This window comes from Pleurodeles waltl, chromosome 6 (genome assembly GCF_031143425.1).
Source record: "Pleurodeles waltl isolate 20211129_DDA chromosome 6, aPleWal1.hap1.20221129, whole genome shotgun sequence".
NCBI lineage: Eukaryota > Metazoa > Chordata > Amphibia > Caudata > Salamandridae > Pleurodeles > Pleurodeles waltl.
The window spans coordinates 55,592,281-55,614,961 of NC_090445.1; the positions used below are offsets into that span (position 1 = coordinate 55,592,281).

A 22,681-nucleotide genomic window follows, 5' to 3' on the forward strand; every position below is an offset into this window, starting at 1 on the left:
AAAGGACAGACTCTGCCGGCTGTATGGGCTAACACCAGAAACGGTGCCCCACGTGGTCTGCCTGTGCCCCTGGACCCTGGAGGGGCGTTGCAGACTCCGGAGATCGCTGTGCATTCAACTGGGGGTCCGTAGATGCAGACATGCGTCAGTAATCTGCCTCACCTCCACCAACCAAAAACTGATCACCCACACAGTGAGATATTTGGAAGGCATGGAGCGCGCCCTGGCCAATGCACTCATGGCTGACAACAAGACTCTGTAATAAGCCTTCAGCCAGGAAGCTAACACTAGAACCCTGCAGTACCTATGTCACCTGCTTTGAACAGGACATAACTCCATGGTTTTATTTGTTATGATTCTATTTTCTTTTAAGAATGGTGGTTTGATTTTACTGTTTTACTTTGTACAAGTGCAATGGTTTTCATTAACTAGACGCACTGATTATAAAATTTGAATTTGCTCACAGTACACTAACACAGGTACCACTCTCCCTTCACTCCCACAGTGACCTCTGACAAATATAAAAATGCCACAAATAAAAATGTGCAATCTGCCTGTCACCAACCCTCTAATCTTATCTTCCAAGAATTAAATTATGAACCTTTGATGTCAGAAAGAAATAGCCATCTAGTGGCTGAACTGCACAGACTGGGATCTGGGACTTATCGCGGCTTCCCTGCTTGACCAAACTGTGTAGTCCTATGCAAATACTTTTCTCAAACCAACTTTGAGCTCATTATGATATACAAGAGCACCTTCAACTACTTTAGTTCAGGCTGTGCACTGTACAAAAACTTCTTATGTGTTTTATTTAATAGCCTATGGTGCTGCTCCACCTATAATAAAAGTCTAGGTCTCCCAAGAGGAAGAGTCCTACCTTCGCTGGTCTTGTGTCCACTTGCCTTCCTGATGCACCAACATGCGACATGGACAGTTTTAAATCAGCACTGCTCCACGCTGGCTTCCATGTTGTGTTGATCTTGTTGGGCTTCATAGGGCACAAGAAACTCTTTGGACTTGCAAAGCTCTTATTCTTCTCCCTAACTGGAGAGTTATGCAGGCGGCGCCTTAACATTGGATGTATTAATTGGAATGATTATTCCAGTTCTACCTTTTTACTAATTCCAGTTCTGATTTTCCATTTCGTGTTAGAGGCTTTCATTTTCTTTCACTTCCCTTTCTTTGCCCCATGTTTGATGGAGATAACTACTTCCGGTCTTTCAGGAAGGTCTTCAGAATATAAGGAGATCTGGATGGAATCCGATGCATCACAGCATTTCTTGTAGTTAGTTGCTCGCCTCTGGTTTCTGTTCAGATTCCTTGCTCCTGCTTGTATTTCTATTGTTCTGATCCAGCACTTCAGAAGTTGCTTTTCCATGTAATTTGCCTGACTCTTGGAAGATTTTTTGTTCCTGGGATTCTTTTTTTTCCCATCCCTTGAGTTTTGTTTTTGTGGTAAAGCCTGGAGCCAGATTTAAATGTTGAGGCGGAATTTACCACAAGAAGCAATAGACAATATCTGCGAACCTATAGAACCTTAAAGTTGTCACTAAGAAGGACTGCTGTTGACAGGCTGTGACAATACACCTCAACAACAATATACCTCTTCAAGTAGTTCACCTAGTTGCTATCTCCTGATTCCATTAATTGATTATAGTGCTGAGATTTTGGGACAATTATTTATATCTTGTTTGAAAACTTAGGCTGAAGAAAATAATATTTTATCAAAAATGCAGTTTGGTTTCCGATTTGGAATTGGCACTGTGGAACAGTGTTTTAATCTTTATCTTTTAGCAAGAAAATAAGTAATGACACGAGGAGGTGCTCTCCATTTAGCACTTATGGACCTCTCCAGTGCCTTCGATTTGGTAAATCGCTCCAAACTTTGGGCCTTTATGGAGTTGACGGGGTGGAAAAAGAATTGCTCACCCTGATAAGATGTGTGCATTGGGGAACATCAGTTAAGTTACGCTATGGCCTGTTAGGTGAATTAACTTCACTAATCAGATATAACCCTGATATGATACTCAGGTGTTTCCTGAGCCCATTTTGTTTCTACTTTATATAAAGGGGGTTAGTCATTATTTATCATGTAAGGAAAAAGACATACCCCAGATGGGGAACCATTCCATTCCTATTTTCTTATGTGGACGTTGCATTCTTTGTTGTCAGACCAGCCAATGGCCTCCAAATCTTGTTCAACTAATTTTTATCTCTTATGGAGAACGTGGATTTCAAAGTAAATTTCTCTAAATAATTTGTTATAACTTGTGGGCCCTCCAATATCAAGACCCTGTCGTATCAAATGTAAGGTGTCCACCTGGAATAGACAAAGACTTTCAATTACCTGGGAATTCCATTTAATTTGTCATTAAGCTGGGGCCCTCTTTTAACTCTGAGGTTACAACAATTCACCAGAGCAACTGAGGAAAATTTTAGGTTGCCCTATAGTCTACCATATAAGCCAGTGAAGGAATTATTAGAAATCTATAAGAGCAAATGCATTTCGGTAGGGGCGTATGGAGCAGCCATTTGGGGATACAGCAATTCGGATATTCTCCAATGTGCCGAAAATTGCCTTACTTGTAGGTTACTATCAGTATCCCGGAGTTTGGCTACTTTCATTTGTCATAAGGAACTAGAGATGGCCTATTTGCAGGATGTATTGGTCTAGCAGTACTCATTTTATGGAGCAATAAAATGGGGGTAAACCCAAAGTGGGTTTGGTTAGAACATTTCTTAAAGACTGTATTGCCGTCAATAATTTAGAGTGGATCCCCTGATTTACTTATGTAAAGAAAACTTTTCAATTGATGGGTATCCCAGAACATTTGAAGAACTCACCAACCATAATCCTTAGATTTAAAGATAGGTTTAAACAGTTATGTTATAAATACCTTATGATGGAGCAGCTGCAAAGGGGTGAATCTATGGAGACAGTGATCAAGTACTCCTCAGTGTCTACTTCAAGGGAGGGATGGGGTGTGGATCCTTACTAAACCTTCTTAAGGAATTCCAGCTACCGATTTTACTTGAATTGTTTAAGATTGAGCACAGTGCACTATATGGTAGCTTTTCCATTGCAGAGAACTTGGCTTCAAAATGTGTCCCCTTGCCTTACAATACTTTTGTGATAGTGTTTCTAGACAAATATCACTCACTTTATGCTATTTTGCACTTTATACTCAGCCCTAAGGATCTCCTTTCTGGTTCCAATTTTACGTCAATACAATGTTAGATGTTAAAGGCCGAGCTGATGCTTTTACAACAACTAGACTTGCAATTATACATTTTATTAGAGGTAGCTTCACAATTAGGAACATTTTGAGGTTTTAGATACTTTAAGATAGGATATAAATATATGAGTTACTATGGTATTGAAGTCATATTTTTAATATAATCACATCTGTTTTTGAGGTTGTTTTTCGATTAAGCTTTAATTTGTTTGCATTGATGTTTCAAAATTAATTTATGAATTTATGAGGATTTTCTGATTTCATGTTTCACATTAAATTTGATGGCTTTTTAGCCAAATAAAGATTATTGACTGACTGCCTGTTCAAGTACAAATGTTAACTAACAAGAATGCTGTCTTTAGGCAGTCCTTGGCAGTACTTTAAGTATGATCCTTAGACCCCCTGTGAATTTGATTAGAAGGAATCATCACAAATTAAAATAATTTTTGGATGTTTGCCAGATTCACTTCATTTCAACCCCATATCTATGTCACAGATAAGATAAGGCCTTGGTAGGTTCTAATATTATTAGCTCAGTGGGAAATGCCCTAGTCTGGGCCACACCTCTCATCTCTTGGGCTACTCCTCTCCTGGATAACTTTCTGGGTAATTTGCTGTAGTTCAAAAAGATGTTTGATTGTCAGGTTCAAAAATACTCTACTCGAGGGAATTTTGGAAATGTGTGAACTTTAGATCTGCAGACTTATGTTGCAACATGTCAGTAGTAGCCCTACGAAGAATTTTCAGATCTTTTTCTGAACCTCAGGAAAGAGAGCTTTCTCAGCAATGTTCTTTCAATTGCACAATAGACATGGTTCCCAATGCTGTTGTGCCCTTTGGTCAAGTCTTTTTTTTGCCACCTCTAGCAAAGGAGTACCTTGATACAAACACAAAGAATGTACTGAGAGTCTGGGGCATCATTATTTTTTTTGTTTCAAAGTGCGATTCCCCAATTTATGCCCATGCATACATTGCAGGGGCCTAAATAAATGATCAATTTAAGGTCAGTAACAATCACCCTTAGTCTGATTTCCTTGCAAAACTCTTTTCCATAGTACATTTGAGGGAAGCTTATTACTTATTATGCACCCAGCCCGGTGATAAGTCAAAAAGCGCAGACCAAATTTTCCTTGGCCTCTTCGAATACAGTTATGCTTTTCAGCATGTGTAATGCTCCATCTGTTTTCCAAAGGTTCATGATAGCTATATTTTGTGATCCTCTCTTATCCTCAATGATCTTCTATCTTAAATGATATATTTATTTTCTCAAAAGACCATCACCAACAGTAGGGAGATGAGAAGGAAGTTAGATTTGGCTAAACTTCTGGCTAAACCTGAAAAGTGCCTTTTTCAGCAGTCATCAGTCATCTCCGCAGAAGGCCTGGCTATGAATGATCACAAAGTTCAGGAGATTTTAGATTGGCAGATACCGCCCTCAAACAAGGAAAATGGGTAGCCAACTACTGTCAGAAGTTTATAAAACAAATTCTCCAAACTAGTTATTTCCATCACTGAAAGAAGAACAGAAGACCAAGCTTGGCCACGAGTGAGATGGTTGACATCTAAACTCCTCCTGCACTCTGCTGGCTATTTTGCCAATGTCCACAGTTGGTGGCCTGATTAAGTGAATGTGTCATCCAAAAGACATCACCGAGATCAGGAGTTGGAGTGAGCTTACTCATCTGCTAGGCACCCTTGCTCACCACTTCCATTTACACCTCCGCCTGTGTATCACAAAATGCGGCCTAGTACTTAGACATTGAAACTAAGGGGATACCCTCGCCTCCTAACTTATTTTACCACTGTTCATCCCTGGAAAGACCAAGACTCTGACCGGCCCGGAGGTGCTGATGCTGCCATGTCCTGCTTCTTCTCCGACACAGTAAGCTACCTCCGGTTCCCGCAACCCACAGTTACTGAGTGCCATGACTGGCACTGGGCCTGGAACCAGAGGGATGACAGGAGTGGGTGAGCCTTCCCCTTGCCTGTTTATGGACACCAGGCTGGTGATCCTTCCCACTCATCTAATGGGAGCAACTGCTTAGCCCAAATGGAAGCCATCTTGGATTGGGCAGGTTGCCTTCCCCTGTTATCTCTCTCTATAACTACTGGCACTGCCCATTTACCCTGCCCCTGCGAGAGCCCTGTGAGATTTCTATTCCTGGTGATATTGAAGTAGCTTAGCAATCAGAACCTTCCTGTCCCATTGGTACGACCACTAGTGGCAGACAGTCCGATTACCTTATTACATCATTGAGATCTTGGTGCCATGCCCCTACTAGTGACGCAGAATGTCAAACCACTTTTTTCAGAGACAGGTATAGGCAAAGGTCCTTAGTGACCAGTGACGACTGTCACACAAACAAAGTCAATGGGTTACAGTGGACTCTTTGATAGCAGAATTGATAGGCTTAAAAGTTACTGTGGGCAAGATGAAAGCCTCTAAGAATCAGGAATTTGAAAGTTTACGTGCTGAACTTGCCCATTTCTAATCATAAATGTACATTGCAGAGCAACACCTTACGGACTTGGAGGGCAAGTATGCTAATACACCAGACTGGTGACAATGTACTTTGGAACATATGGAGAAATGTCCCTGACTTGGAAGATCGGAGCAGGAGTAATACAATTTTGGTTCCTGGGGCTTCTACAATCGGATAGAGGAGTAAATCTAATCATTTTTTTTTTTTTTTTTAGAACTTCTGCTACATTAAGGGGCATGAAATTTCATCTATCACTTGAAGTCCAAAGGGCACATAGACTATGTTCTAGATCCCAGTTCACATGCCCAATCCTTGCACCTGTCAGAGCCTGTCTATTATGCTACCAACATGTCAGGAAATTAATGCAGGCCTCTAAGTGCTCTGGCTCTTTTGACCATAAGGGTAGCATAATTTCCCTAGTGGTGGATTACTCGTATGATGCTAATATTCTGAGGCAACAATTCTTGGCCCATTTCCCTAGACTACAAAAGTTTGACATTTGATACAGCCTCCTAGACCCCGCTGTTATGATGATCATGATAGATGGAGTGACCAATCCATTCACTGAACCTGGAGAAATCTAGCAACTTATTTTGGATATGGGTAATAAACAGATGGACATAAACCTGCAAAGGCGGGAGGACTTGCCGACAAGTGGGGACCCTGACAGCACCCATCCTCGATCGTTGGATCCTTGCACAAACCAACCCTCCCTTTCCAGGCACCCTGTATGAGATAGACATGGGCCCTCATTCCAACCCTGGCGGGGTGGAGGGCCGCGGGAGCACCGCCGACAGGCTGGCGGTGTCTCCCAGGGCATTCTGACCGCGGCGGTACAGCCGCGGTCAGAAACGGGAAACTGGCGGTCTCCCGCCAGTTTCCCGCTCCCCAGGGGAATCCTCCATGGCGGCGCAGCAAGCTGCGCCGCCATGGGGATTCCGACCCCCTTCCCGCCAGCCTGGCTCTGGCGGTTCACACCGCCAGAACCTGGATGGCAGGAACGGGTGTAGTGGGGCCCCTGCAGTGTCCATGCCAATGGCATGGGCACTGCAGGGGCCCCCTAACAGGGCCCCACATTGCTTTTCAGTGTCTGCATTGCAGACACTGAAAAGCGCGACGGGTGCCACTGCACCCGTCGCACACCTTCCACTCCGCCGGCTCCATTCGGAGCCGGCATCCTCATGGAAGGTGGTTTCCCGCTGGGCGGGCGGGCGGCCTTATGGCGGTCGCCCGCCCGCCCAGTGGGAAACTCTGAATACCCGCAGCGGTCTCTGGACCGCGCAGAGGTATTCTGGTGGAGCAACTTTGGCGGGCGGCCTCCGCCGCCCGCCAAAGTTGGAATGAGGGCCATGGTTTGAAGCATCCCCATTGCCCACGAGATAAACCTTGATCGCTGCTGAAGCCTTGATTACTTTGTTCAATTTTCTTGGGGATGCCCACTGGTTATCAGTATATGCTTTTCAGAGAATTTTTATACCTTGCAATACTTTCTACATGCTGTTCCTTTATGCTTCTGCCTATGTGGCGGATCTACCACCATCTGAGTAATGCACAGCAGCTTAAAGTTTCACTCACAGAGTTTCAAATCACTTCAATCTTGCACACATGATGCCTGCAGGACCACTACAACAGTCACATATTGGACCACAGCACCTTCATGATGTTTGATCATCAATTGCCTCAGCCCACACTCCTCAACTAGCTGTATTTTTTATTTCCATGGAGTATGGAAACAACAAATCAAATGAAAACAAAACAACAGAAGTCACAGCAGGAGTAGTGCATTTGGGATGCAGAATGCTGAGGAGATAGAGGGATACAGTAGACACCTACAATGGTTTAAGACGCATATTAACCATGAGAGCGGAACAACTCTGGGGGTTGGTACAAGTGAATCTAGAGAGAGGGAGGAGGTGAGGGAGCCTCTGCGTCACCAAGTGGTAGGATCGGAATAGGGCCCAAATGTCCTGTGGGCGAGCAATGACACCAGAAAAGTAATGTGCTGTGCACACCCCTTGCTCTCTTCAGTGAGAGTGGCCAAGCAATGTGTCTGATGGTGGTCGTAGATAGTTCTTCCTCCCCACTAAGACCGGACAAGCAACGTGTTTGATGGTGACTGTGCATACCCCCATTCACCCTAGAGTGAGTGGCCTAGCAATCTCTACTAAAAGAGTACATTTTGTATAACCATTTTAATTTGCTATTTTTCTCAAGAAGGTTACACTGGAAAACACAATTTATGATGACAAAACGTCAGCCAAAAAAAAACCTGAATTCTGCTAAGCAAAAGTTGTCTCTAGGGCAACCACAACTACATCCTCTTGGGGAACTCATGTAGTGGGGCAGCAAAGGTGACAATTCAAGGGATCTAGTCATCACACCCACCACTGCACTACTGTTAAGAGTGAGCAAACAACCTAGGAATGAAGATCACTGAAGAAAAACAATCAAGAAACACAAGCAATGGGAAAAATGGACCAGCTCAGATGTGTAGATAATGTTCAGGAGTATTTGAAAAGTCATCAAACATCCTACTTGAAAGGAGGGCATATGCAGACGGAGGGAAGAATCTGGAGCTCGAAACATAGACCATGGACAATACAAAATATGCAGCCAGGCTGCTATGAGGCTAATAACATGGGATGGGAACACAACCAAAGGGAGTGAAGAACATCATTTTAGGCTACACTAAAAACCTTAAAGGCCCAAGGATGCACATAAAAATACACATACATTATGGCTGCATTTTCCACCCATCTCTGATGTTTCTTCTCTCAAAACCCTCAACTTTACAACACTTTACCACTCTTATAAAATTATGGTTTTAACATGAATACATATTTTTTACTTTGTTTGGCAAACCCTCAAGTGTCAAATGGCGAATAAAAATTAAAACTGAATTTGAATATCATTGTGTAGTTCTTTTTTGCAATGAAAAGTTCAAGGGCCTATTTCAAATGACATTTTAAGTACCTTAAGTCCTTTAAATACCTTCTAACTAAGGCAGAGTGAAGTATGGGATTTTCCTTACACATTCCTCATTACCCGAAATCCCAAGGTATGAGAACATTTCTGTATCTAAACCATTTTCATGTGGGTTTCAGGCAAGGTTTAAAAACAATGCAATGTGTGGAGGTTACAGATTGTTCCACTTCTCTTTATCGTTTTTGTAAGCATGCAACCCATCTTTTGGACTACCCTTTCATCAAAACATACTTTCCGTTTCTTCCAGCCTATAGAAGATAAGTAATGTGGAAGAAGATACTCTAAAAAGGCATCCCATGCACTATGGGAATGGGATTTCAACCTCCAGGTCATAGAACTAGATTTAAGAATCAGGGCTCCCCCATTATTTAAGACCCCTTTGTCAAGCAGAGCAATTCTTTTCATCTGACTTTGTCTCCAGTCTGAGAGTGATGGAAAATTCTCTAAGTGATACTCTGGTCACAGAAATTTCTAATTTCCTTCTTATATTTACCCAGAAGAAACTTAGACATTTCATAAATTTGAAATTTACTCCAATGACCGTTTCCGAGAAGTTTTTTGAGACCTTAACATGCCCGAAAGAAACTTATTGATATTTGTTCGAGTTGTAAATAGTAAATTGCATTTAGAACTTTTTTGAAGACGAAGCAGAGATAGTATTTTGTATTTCAAACCCATATGTAGAAGCAGAGAGTGTGACTTGAGTGCTGATGACTCCCACTGACACCTTGTTTGAGGACTGGCACAGACAGAAACATGTTGCCCTCCATTTGTGGGTAGAATTATCCCCTACTCCTGCCACTAGTGAATCCAATAAAATGTATTATTCTACCTAGTAGGTTATTTTATTACCTTACAACCTACCATTCTCCTCTGCACACCCTCACACCCCTATAGCCCACATTAGTGGCATAGATAACCATTTACCTTTTATCCCCCCTAAGCTCTCCTACATATCTACGTGTAGTAACATCTCTCTCCCAGGAGAGATGCTAGGAGGTGCCCAATGATGAAGCATCCATGAACAGGAAGGGCTTTATTGCTTACAACCATGAAAAAGTCCCAGCTACACCGTGTTCTGGGTGTAACATGTCAGCTAGCTAGCTTGGTTCCTGGATCCTTCAGTTATTCTAAGAACCATATTTCTGCATTCTGGAATTTTCTCTTTCTTTGCTCCTATCCACACTCCATTCCAGGCTTTCCTATTCCCTGCCTTGTGTCTCCTGGTTCGCCTGGTCTTCCCTTTTCCAAGTCCCAGTTCAGCCTTCCCTTAATTGGTGGTTTCCTGATTCCTTGCATCTGGTTTATTCCTTACAACTGGTTCTTTCCCTAAGCCTGTGCTCCTCCTCCGTGTCTCCTGCTATTTCAGCCCTATGAACACGGAGTGCAGGAGATTGCAGCTGACTTGATTGTTGAGTCTCCGCATGCTCAGTTGCATCCTTGAGGTTGTGATACCTGGTTTGCCTTTTGATTTAGTTTATGCCTCTTGTGTTCCTGCCTCATTGGTTCTGTGATTGCTACTTGCCCTAAATTTTAGTGTTCTAGTCCTGAAACTGCCCTGTATTCCCAGCCTGGTCTTGAGCTTGATTCAATCCTCCAAACACCCCCCCCCCCCAGCCACATCCTCCCTCCCCCGCCCACCCTGCACGAGTCCATTGTCTGGTTTTGTGTTCCTTGTTCTTTTACCTATTCTCCTCTCTTCTGGTTATACTGTCATTTTCATAGTCTTAGCTTTAAGGGTGCCGGTTAAACTCCAAGACATGTGCCTTCGGCACTTTAGCACAGAGAACCTCCCAGTGACCCTTCTCTATAGGAGCTACTCTTTACCGACTTTATATTTCCTGAATAAAGTCTGTCCCTGCATACTCCAGCCCTCAGCCTCAGTGCTACCTTCCTGCACAGCTTTCAGGTACTTACTTGTATATGTTTTACCCCAGCGCTGGAAATCCCATTTTCCTACAAAGAGCTCACACACCCTATATTCCAGTCTTGTCCCAAAGTCACCCAGCTAGGCCCCTGACATATACATTGAGAATTCCTCTGTGTTGAAATTAAATCTACAACAGATACTCTGCATAACTCACTACAGTTTGGGAAACATTCAAGACGTTTATAGGTGGTCACATAACAAAATATATGAGCATCAAGATTCAGTCTGAGAGGCATGAGATTACTCATGCAATATGGAAACCTGCAGGAGTTGTGATTAATTATGCAGTACAAAACCAGGCAAGAAATCCAAGTGTGAAATATGCAGATCAACTTGTGAATACTAAAGTGAAACCAGTTTTGGACTTGCAGTACAAGACTGAGAATGAAAATAAATTTAGAATCAGATATTATATGCAGATGAATACACTAATGCACTAGGATAGATTGTGGCCATGCATGCACTAGAACACTGGACAGTTTGTCCTATCACTAAGGTATCAAACAGGAAAATCGTGGAGGTCAATAATCAGGGTATAGATCATATAAGTAGCCTTGGCTAACAGTGAGGACAAGATATTCCAAACTGAAAGTCTTGCCTCTCTAGATCACTATGAGTATTTGCAATCGTCAGACATTTAACCAAACATGGCTGAAGCAGATTATACTCTGAAAAACGTTTTTGAAAAAATGCTCTAGACAAAAAGCTCTGATCATTCAATACCATTAAGTCGACTCGGATAGTCAATTCCTGCTATGTTAAAGGACTCTTCGCAAACAAGACCAAAAGTCACTTTATGCTTTGTAGTCCTCTGCGTGATGTCAGAAGTGCGTGTGGTAACAATCACAAAACCAGTAACATATTGTGCCACTTGACACAGAATCCTTAGAACCATGGAAAGACAGCTATCTTTGTTCAATGAGATATGGAAAGAGAACAATGGTTAAGTTCAATACATGATAGGAAATTGTTACCTGATTTTAAACAATCAATGCCCATTATATCATGTATATCGACTCCAAGGCTATAATTCTCATTTAAAAAAAATTCTATAAACTATATTATATTGGAAAAGCAAAATCATTACCATGAAGCATGTTGCTTTGTAACCACAAGTGAGTAAAGTCACTGCGCTGCAAACCCGGTTTATCTGAGCCCCTCCCATGTCTTAGTCTAACCCCATGTTCTCATGCCCATGCTCCCATTCATTACAATTCCAGAGTTTCAAAGGTCTTCCCTTAGTTTGCTATGACCTTTGGTATAGCCCATCCCTTCACCTGCTATAACCCCTGTTGTCTTAGTCCCTACTTGTAATATTTGACCTCATGATCCTAACCTCCCCCACACCTCACGATGACCCCATATTGTTACAGACATAGGCCCTCATTCTGACCTTGGCGGGCGGCGGAGGCCGCCCGCCAAAGTCCCGCCGTCAGGTTACCGTTCCGCGGTCGAAAGACCGCGGCGGTAATTCTGACTTTCCCGCTGGGCTGGCGGGCGGTCTCCTTCAGACCGCCAGCCAGCCCAGCGGGAAAGAGGCTTCCACGATGAAGCCGGCTCGGAATCGAGCCGGCGGAGTGGAAGCTGTGCGACGGGTGCAGTTGCACCCGTCGCGTATTTCACTGTCTGCGCAGCAGACAGTGAAATACATGTAGGGGCCCTCTTACGGGGGCCCCTGCAATGCCCATGCCAGTGGCATGGGCACTGCAGGGGCCCCCAGGGGCCCCGCGACCCCCCCCTACCGCCATCCGGATCTCGGCGGTCCGACCGCCGGGATCTGGATGGCGGTAGGGGGGGTCAGAATCCCCGCGGCGGTGCAGCAAGCTGCGCCGCCGCGGAGGATTCAATGGGGCCGCGGTACACTGGCGGGACCCCGCCAGTGGTGCCGGTCCGACCGCGGCTTTACCGCCGCGGTCGGAATCCCCATTGGAGCACCGCCGGCTTGTCGGCGGTGCTCCCGCGGTCCTCCGCCCTGGCGGTCAAAGACCGCCAGGGTCAGAATGAGGGCCATAGTCTGTGTAAAGACTCTGTAGACTCTGCCTGCTCCATAGGACCCTAGGGCGTCCTAACTTCTGCCTGTGTTTCAGTTTCACCCCAGGGTATCACAGCCCGTCCAGTGGGTAAGCATGATCATGGTGATCATAATCCCACAAGAGGCTCAGTATAACCCAAATTCTTTGCCTTTACCACTTCCATGAAGCCTATAAAAGAGGGTGTAGAGTTTGGTACTATCAACGTGAATAAGTCCTACTCACTTGCACAGGTGTTCATGTATATCCCCTCTGAAAATAAGAAAAGAAAATTAGTGTTTGAAGTCAAATAAAACAATAGAGAAGAGCTAAATACAAACATATTACAATTAATTATCTTACCCAGTTCTACAGGAATTGTTGCTGTAAGAAAAAATAAATGTTGTATTAGACCCCAAACAATTATAGCCAATTCTTACCTGTATCCCTAATACTTGAAACAACCTGTGAACCCTTCTCAACTCACTTTCCCCAACCTTCCCCCCACTTCACTCCACACCTGTACCACTATCATATCCGTATCAATACTTAGAGCCTGACTTAGTACTCGGCGGACAGGTTACTCCGTCACCACGGTGACCAATATCTCATCCTCCAAAATATAAAACCCATTGAAGATAATGGGATTTAGATGTCCGAGGGATATCCGTCACAGTTGTGAAGAAGTAACTTACTCTCTACCCTGTCACATCAATGTCTTTTCCACACTTCACCCTCAGTCCTCCTTTATGTCACAATTTGATTTCCCTCAATCCCTCAACCGCTTCCCCCTCCATACCTCATCTGTTCATGTCTCTCTCCTCTTCACCTCTACCTCACTCTCATCCATACACAATCCAACTGACCTTCACACCACCCTCCATATCACTCTCTCCTCCTCACTTTTTTCCATTCTCTCCTTCACCCTGACACTACTTCTCTCCTCTAGTGCTCCTCCTACTTTTACCCTCCACCTCTTGCACCACTCTACCTTCAGTCAATCAGGGAATTTTTCCTGAGCCACTAGGCCCACTCACCCATGTTCCAGCCTCATTCCTCCTGTAATTGTCATTGTTCCAAGTCTTGCCTGTACTGTTCCTGGGTCTGTGATCTATTTGTCTTAACTCTTAGTGTTCCTGTCCTGAGCTGACCTGTACTCCAGGCCTGCCCATGACCTTGAATCCAATCCTGTTGATCTGTGAGCCCAGTTCCCTTTTTTGTGCTCCTCGTTCTGTTCCTTATTCTCCTGTCTTGTGGGTAGATCGTCATTTAGATTGACCTAGCTTCCAAGGGTGCCAGTTAAACTCCAAGACTTGTCTAGCACTGTGTCACTCAGTGGAGTCCAAGTCTGGGGAGTGTACCCTAGACAATGGAGCCTCTATCAATAGAGCTCCCTATGGAAGCCTGGGAAAACCCAGTACACTTTTGGAACTCTACCTTGGATGCTGAGAGAGTCCTCGTTTCAGTGGCTGGATACTGAGGAGGTCATTATGACCCCGGTGGTCGGTGTTAATGTGGCGGTAGTACCACCAACATTATGACATTGGCGGGTTAGCTTCAGCCAACCCGCCAATGTCGTAATATTGGCGTTACTACCGCCACATTAACCACCATGGTGGTAGCAGCCGCCGGGCCGGAGATAATCTCTAGCCCGGCGGCCACTACTGTACCACCGGTGGTATTTTGACCCTGCCACCGCCATGGTTTTATTGGCGTTCGTAATGCCACAAAAACCATGGCAGTAGACCCTACCAGTGACATGGAATTCCTTCCCTGTCAGTGGTATGAGGCCCACTCACCCCCCAACAATCCCCAGACGTACCCCATGCCCCCATCCGTCCACGCTCCCCCCAACCCTCCCATACACGCACAATTGCATACACACACCACGCATTCACACACTCACTCACAATGGCATACACGCATGCATCCATTCAAGCTCACATCCGTACACATTCATACTGACACGTAGATATGCATTCACATTTCCATTCATACACGCATGCTCACACATGCACACACACATGCAAACAACACTACACACACATTCGCATTCACGCACACACTCACACATTCATGCACACACACCCCCACAACAGCCCGCACCCCCATCCCCTGTCGGAAACCTGACTTACCTGCATCCAGGGGGTCTTCCGGCAGGGGACGGGACTGGGCACTGCTACCGCCAGTAGCGCCCGCCAGCAGAACACCGACAGGCCGTATTATTTGACATAATACGGCTGGTGGCGGTCTACTGGTGTGGCGCTGCTCATAGTAGCGGCGCCCCTTAACACCGTCAGCCAGTATGGCCACAGCCAGATTTCCGCCCTTCTTCTGGCAGAAATCAGGCTGTGGTCATGATTTGGCGGATGATTGTTAGCTGCAGCGACGGTCTTTTGGCGGGTGTCGCCGCGGCGGTAGGTGGCATTTCCCGCCATTAACATAATTAGGGCCTAGGCCCAGGACTATAATTTGTTTATGCTTTCTGGAGCTCTAACTGGGGTCCTCACAGGACTTGTCATGCCAGATATGTCAGAGGGCCTCTCAGGACATATGGCATTCCAATGGGCACACTGAGGGCAGCCTTGAGTTGATAGTTGACCTCAAAGTCTAGTGCCTGCACAACATGCCTGCATGGAATCCTCCAGAAGTTCTAAGGCAGCCTTCATTGGACCATTTTTCTCCAGAGAAGCTGAAACCTTGTCTTATTGGATGGAACCCAGATCCGTGGTATGTGCTCAGACATGCAGACAGCCTCCTTCAGTTCTAACAAAGAAGGAACATGGGAGGAGCATAGGTGTTCCCTATGGGTTTGTGGAACTCTGCCCTAGGAATGGATCAGAGGTGTGCGCCAATTTGTGGGCCACAGTTCATAGGCACTATCTCAGAAGCATCCCAGAGCTCCATCTTGTCCTGGTCTCCTTTATCAGCACAAGAAAACCTGGGCATCTCACACCAGGTAAAATTAGCCCTCGCCGCTTGTAGACCCTGAAGTAGGGATGATTTACCACCTTGAAAGTCACTCTGAGCCCAAAGCTAACATATAAACAGACTTTTCTCAGATTACAGAGAAAAGCTGAAGGTGATGGCAAAGAACATAACTCTGAAAGCCACCACATGATGGTGATAAGGCAGTCCACATCAAACTGATGCAATGTGTATTCGTGTTACGTTTATCATCTTAGTTACAATGTTTGAAATAGACTACAGTATGGAACTCTTGATTTCAAAGAGTAAAGTGGGAAGCCTGTCTATTTGAAAAGATTAAGGGGGTCATTCTAAGTTTGGCGGGCGGCAGTCGCCGCCCGTCAAACTTACGCCTCCAAAGGACCGCTCCGCGGTCAGAAGACCGCGGGAGCCATTCAGACTTTCCCGCTGGGCCGGCGGGCCCCCGCCAAGGGAGCGCCCGCCGGCCCAGCGGGAAAGGCCCTGCAACATTGAAGCCAGCTCCGAATGGAGCCGGCGGTGTTGCAGGGGTGCGACGGGTGCAGTTGCACCCGTCGCGATTTTCACTGTCTGCTATGCAGACAGTGAAAATCATGCTGGGGCCCTGTTAGGGGGCCCCACGACACCTGTTCCCGCCATCCTGTTTCTGGCGCCGCCATGGAGGATTCTCCCAGCCGGGGGTAATCCGGCGGGAAACCGCCGGACCCGGCTGGGCGACCGTCGGAATGCCAAATGAAGCACCGCCAGCCTGTTGGCGGTGCTTCCGGCGACATCCACCCTGGCGGTCATAGACCGCCAGGGTTGGAATGAGGGCCTAAATCTCTGCACTTAAGAAAATACACCTCCAACTTTATTAAATGTGACAAGACATATTTATCAAAGGGAGATATGCAATAACAAATTCTAGATTGATATGCAATAGTCTCAGCATAACAGAAAAAACGTGAAGATGTTATGTCATGTTAAAATATGCCTAGAGCTCTCTGTTACCCAAAAAGGATAATCTTGCTGAAAGGATATCTAAGGTGAGCATAACAGAGATTATGGTTACAAACCCAGATAGGCAGATGTAGACAAATGTATGATGGGCAAGGAGTTTGTTGAAGTAGGTTGGACGTACTGAAACACAGTGATCTAAGCTGTCTACTAGGTGGGGGCACTGTTAAAGGCATTGTCCTAATTTGTTAGAAAAAAGGTGTTGATACAGAGAACGTTAAAGAAGATGTGCTTGGCTTTAGGGAGACAATTGAAAGTGTTCAGATGGTAGAAAATAGAAGAACAAGCAAATAAGCCAAGGAGACCTGGTGTTGTATTTTGAACAAGTTACGGATGCTGCATTAAATAAGCCTAGTGACCTACATTTAATGAGTTAAGTAGTGCATGCATGAGAGGATAAGCACTCATACTGTGGAATGCCTGCAGTTATGACTTATGAGTATTGGAAATAAAATGAAAAAGGACATACGTAGGAGTGACCTTACTAACCTACTCCTTGATTAAAAGTTAACAATGACTCTCAGATTACAGGCAGAAGCCGAAGGTGATGGTGGAGAACCTAACTCTGAGGGCCACTACATCAATCCCCATACAGATGGGTCAGCTCCAAAAGTCAAAACTTCAACCTAATTACTGCAGAGTTTCAACAAATTACTACCCATTGAGTGGCTATCTCTACCACAGAGTTGTTGAAGTTAGATTGGACCCAATTAACATTTTCACTGAAGGGCACAAGGATTTGTGGGTTATCAGCTGAAGACATTAATGAGAGTCCAAAACACAGAATTATGGAACTAGAAAAATCACAAAAAGAGAAAAAAAGAAAATCTGTGTGAGGGGAGATTGCTGAGGGACGTCACATGGCAGAGGATGAAAAGAGGAATTATTAGGAGATAACTTAATTTTTCATTACCTGTTCATCAGAAGGGATTATAAGAAATCCATCAGAAACTGTATCAAATGTTGCACTAAGATCCAATGAATCAGTGCTGCCCTAGTGTAATGAGAGGCAAAGATCAGCCATGAAAGCAAGAGCTCTGGGTTCTCTCCCAGGTGAAAGCACAGACCAGACTGCACAGGATCCAGTAGGCTGTTTACTTCACTAAAGCAAGAAACTCTCTGGTGTACTTCCTGCTCCCAGATTTGGGCCAAAAAGGGCAACCGAGAAATCCATCAGGCATTGCTAAGAAACAACAAGTCAGCATTTCTTTTAGGAGAAGTATCAGGCATTTCTTGGAGTCCAGAGGATAGAAGGCTATGGCCAAATGTATTAGGGAGGTGGGTAATGACTAGGCAAAGATATTAGAGAGAGCATGAACAGTGCAAGGATCTAGTGGGGAACCCATTTTAATCGTTTTATTTAAGAACAACGTAGATACATTTGTAAAGAGCACCAAATCCAATCACCTTTTCTTAGTCGCACCAGATCATAGAGCATATGGAGATGACTGATAAGCCCTAGCAAAGAATAAGAGGATATTTTTATTTTTCTCTGAAAATAAGATAGACTTTCAGAGGTCAGCTGAGGGCTGAACAGTATTATTACAAACAGCAGGATTAGAATATTGTTTAATAACATTCGCAGACTAAATTATTAGCTGCCTCAAAAAGAATGCCTGGTAAATAATATCCATTGAGGCTGAGAATGCAGCTTTCTCTTTTACATGAGTACACACAGGTTTCCTGTTTTGTAAATAACCAGATTCTACGAGCCTTTTGTTAAATATTGGTACTTCGCAATGTTACCCTCTTTCTCTAATGTTATTCATCCTCACCTTTGAACCTTTCTAGAATAGGCTGACATCCTTAGCTGATGTCATGAATTGAAACAAGAAAATCAGAAACCAAACCTCTTTGCTGACAGTGAATATGCATATCCAAGTGACAAGTTTCAAAGCTATGTTAAACATTACTGAAGGTTATTTAGAATGGCTGAGACAAACTACACCATGATAAAACTGAAATCCTTTCTTGGTCTAGATGCTTACTTATCATGTTCCGGATTTTACAATCAAATTTACTGAAATCAAATACTTAGATTTTTATATTGATAGATTCATGCAAGAGACCATTTGTATACATTGTGAAAGACTGAATGTAATTTTTATACTAGAATGCTGGTCTGCACTGAACATGTCCTGGTGGTGGCGCTCCATTATAATATGAATCAGCGTTTCCCAAATTGTAGGTCGTGACTTACTAGTGGGTCGTGAGCTGATTCTTGGTGGGTCGTGAAGGTTCAAGCAATAAATAAAGATGCCTTTAACTTATGTATTTATATTGTCGCATTTCCTGCACTTCAAAGGCAGAAGTCAAGTGTCAGGCTATGTTTTCTGACAAATTGCTGCTTAGCTTTTAACATGGGGATTGATGTTAACAAACTCCTATCAAAATACAGTCCAAGAAGGAAAAGTAAAGTGACTTATGTGGCAAGCTTGCTGGGCCACAGAAAGTGTGAAAGGAAAGGCTGTAGGATGCCATTTGTTGTAACACACACCAAAATGTAAAGACTTGCAGATTAACTGTACACATTCAGCACTTAAGGAGGCAAAGATGAACCACATTTTAAAAAAATTCTGAGGTGTGATGTAAACATATATTTTAATAGGATAAAAAACAAATCAAGACACTTTACCTGGTGATGCACAACTGATACATATTCCTTGAAACCTGATTTTCACACATTATTATTTATGTTCAATATAATTGTTATCGGTAAAACTGTATGTTTGTGGAAATTCAGTGGCACTTTCAATGAAAAATGAGCTGTCTGTCACACAGTGATTTAGTTACATCAAAATATCACATGCCACATATCTATTAAAGCTGAGCCTCAAAAGTTTGTTGTTCAAAAAAAGTGGGTCATAGTTCTAAAAGTTTGGGAAGTTTGGGAAGAACTGACCTAAATAATAAATACACCATTGGTATTGTATCACCTTATCCGATTCCGGATTCCTGAAGCCACTTCCTAGGAAGTTTCAAGGTAAATTATATAAATCCGTTTCTGATAGGAGGATTGCAAAGTGTGACTATAGTTACTTAAGTAAGAGAAAAAATATTAAGTGGGTGACAATTTCCCAAACTTTTAACGATATGATTGTGTGTTTTGTTTCTTGGTTTGCTCTGCAGTTAAGGATAAAACGTTACAGTTTTCAATCTAGAAGATCCTTTGGTAAAACAATTTTTACTTTACACTGAATGCTCCAAGGACCCACAGCACCCAAAATGTAAATGGATAGCAATACAATTAACAGTATCCAGTACTTAAAAATCCCTATGTTTATGCATATTTGCCAAAAAGATGCAACCGGTTCATTTTGGCATGCCCAGAAAATTGTCATTGGTGAGACTGGATTGACTTGATGTGGCAAGGCACATCAAAATATAATGAACAATGTTGTCCTGAGAAAAATGACTCAACCAAGTGAGAAGTAAGTTTGGTTTACCTAGTGACAGACGATTTCAAGGGTATGTGAAACTAATAGAAATGTACCTGTAAAGTATTGTTTCTACACCCTGAAAATAACAGAAGTGTACTTAGAAAGTACTGTTTCTAAACTCACTTACAAAACCATTAAAAATTAGCAAAGATGAAAAAGAATTTCTACAGCTGTGGCTCCCCATCATCTGATACGAGAAGATGATTTCACAAGCATTATTGGCAGCTGAAAAAATAGAATTAGGATTTTTGACAGGACGTTCTGGTGGACTGATTTACTGAGTAGTAATAGGGATTAACATAACAATATGGTTAGATTTTTTTCCTCTTTTCATTTCTGTATTATGACATGTTTAAAGTAAACCCGATTTCCAGGAAAATGTGTTGATGCTTTCAAAAGAAAGAAAGTTCATACATGATTTCTGAATGTCTTAATCTAAATACCTTGTGAATATGTATGGGCGAGGGAGGGGTAATTTGAATACATTTCAATTTAAGTATTCAGATCTTTTAGTTTTGCAATCCTGTAAAACAAAATCACCCAAAAAACAACAGCAGACTATTTGTGGCAGGAATCACTGTCACCTACAAATGAAAGGACCACAGTGGTATCCTTCCTGAGAAAGGGTGGAATATGTCAGGATTTAAGGACAAAATGTAAATCTCAAGAGAAGTTAAACCAACAAGCCCAATCCTCCACCTGTTCCAACCCAAGTACAATGGTATGTAGGTTAGGAACCCAGGGAAAAGGAGGAAGGAAAATGACACCAGACACTGGTTCAGAATGGTGCTCACAGCAACCAAGACCATCTCAAGACCTGCTCAGACATCTTGAATAGATGAAACACAAAATACACTTTGAGACTTCTGCAATAACAGAAAATTTAATCTTTAGTGTATGTAACACCAGTGGCGTCATCAGACTTGCCTCTTTCTCAGCAAGGAAAGAGTATGACTAGCCTTGGTCCAACTCAGCATCAGGCCTAGAGGTGAATAGCCAAGGAGAGGCTCCCATACTGCTGAGATGTAGTATTGTAGCTCGCTTCAGCAGGAAGCAGGATAAGTGATGTGGTTGCTGAAAGATATAAAATGCCAGTGGACAGGCTGCCAGGATGGTCACCAAAAGAAAAGGAAGGAATCAAATGGGAGAGGAAGTAACTGACATAAACTAAACACTTAAGGTGTGCTTAGGGGTTGCACAGTGCCAAACGTCATGGAAGTGAAGGAGCAGAAAGAACTAGATGTTGCAAAATACTGATACAGTGCTTACACTGAGTTTATATCGTCACTGTCTCCCAGGTGTCCCACCAACAAATTCTAAGTGTCTATCAAGCTGATCTCCTACTCTCCATATATGTTATTCCTGGCATTTTCTGAACTTGAATGATGGATGGCTTTAAGACTGTGTGCACAAGTATAGGACCCTCAGTAGCAAGATCTTTTCAAATAATCTGGACGGTGCGCCTCTTCCCAACAAATACCTCCCCCGGGTTTTATAGTGGGATCTGGTATTTTTGGGCACTATTGATTATGGAAAAAACAGTTGGGGAGAAACACAAAGGTGGCCGGCTCCCAGGATCAGGAAAAATAGGATCTTTCCAAGGCATCATAAGCCTTCCAAGAGATGAAGTACCTGATTTAGAGTTTGGCGGAGGGGTTATGCTATCACTATGGTGACATATAACCCATCTGCTTACATCCTATGGGATTTGTGTTTCAGCAGACGGGATATCCATCACAATTGTGATGGAGTACCTTGTCCACCAACTATAAACTAGGCCCTATGTTTTGGAGTTGGCCAAAATGTATGCGGCAACTCACCTCATACTATTCTGAAGCATCTACTAATATTGGAGTACTATGTGCTTCAGTTTCTAGTGTAATCCATGGCCTCACTCTAAGAACATAAAATAAAGAGTGCAGTTTCCAGATTTTGGCCAATCTAATTGAATGGCAGATTGTCCTACCAGCTTGAGCGGCAACTGAGAAACAGAAAAGAGAGATTCCATTGAACAGTGTAAGGAGTTGCTGGATGCAGTCCTGGGAGGGGGGGGGGAGTAAAGGGGGAGGCGAAAAGGGCTTAGTGGAAGCAGGAAGAAGACACGGGAGGAGGACACAGCAGATCAGGTAAAGATGCCCGGGAGGCAGGAGGAGGAAAAGCGCAGGAGGGTTTTGGGGGCTGTGGGAAAGATGGGGGCAGAAGGTAAAGTCACAAAATAAAGAGGCACAAAGCAAAAGGCAAAGCATGGAAGAAAGAGGCACAAGTGATGGAAACGAGTGAGAAAAAGAGGCCCAAAGCAAAGGCAGAGCGTGAGAGAGACCGAGTCACAAAGCAAAGAGTAAGATAAAGAGGCACAAAGTAAAGGCAAACAGTTGAGCGGAAGAGGAAAAGCAGTGTGCGAGAAAGAGAAAAAGCACAGAGAGCAGCAGCAGCAGCGATACCGGGGCCGAAAGGGCATTAGACTGGTCAGAGGACCTCCTCAAATGGGTCGCACAGTGGCTGCCATTAAGTCCTAGGAGGGGGAAAAGCACAGGGGTAAGTAGGTGCGACTAAAAGGAGGAGGAAAGAAGACGCAGAAGGAAGACACAGATAAGTAGGTAAGGAGCAGGGGGAGGTGGGAGGAGGAAAAGCATGGGAGAGGCTGGGGATCTGGGGG

At 43.8% G+C, this 22,681-nt stretch overlaps 1 protein-coding gene across 1 annotated transcript in view; it reads right to left on the reverse strand.

Annotated features, from left to right (window-relative positions):
* Positions 1 to 22,681, reverse strand: part of LOC138299185 (E3 ubiquitin-protein ligase TRIM39-like) — a 182,115-nt gene that overhangs the window by 3,705 nt on the left and 155,729 nt on the right. The window contains exons 6-7 of the mRNA XM_069237280.1: positions 13,007 to 13,027; positions 12,890 to 12,916 (exon numbers count right to left, since the gene is read on the reverse strand). Of these exons, the coding sequence (XP_069093381.1) occupies positions 12,890 to 12,916; positions 13,007 to 13,027 (48 nt within the window). The remainder of the gene's footprint in view (positions 1 to 12,889; positions 12,917 to 13,006; positions 13,028 to 22,681) is intronic.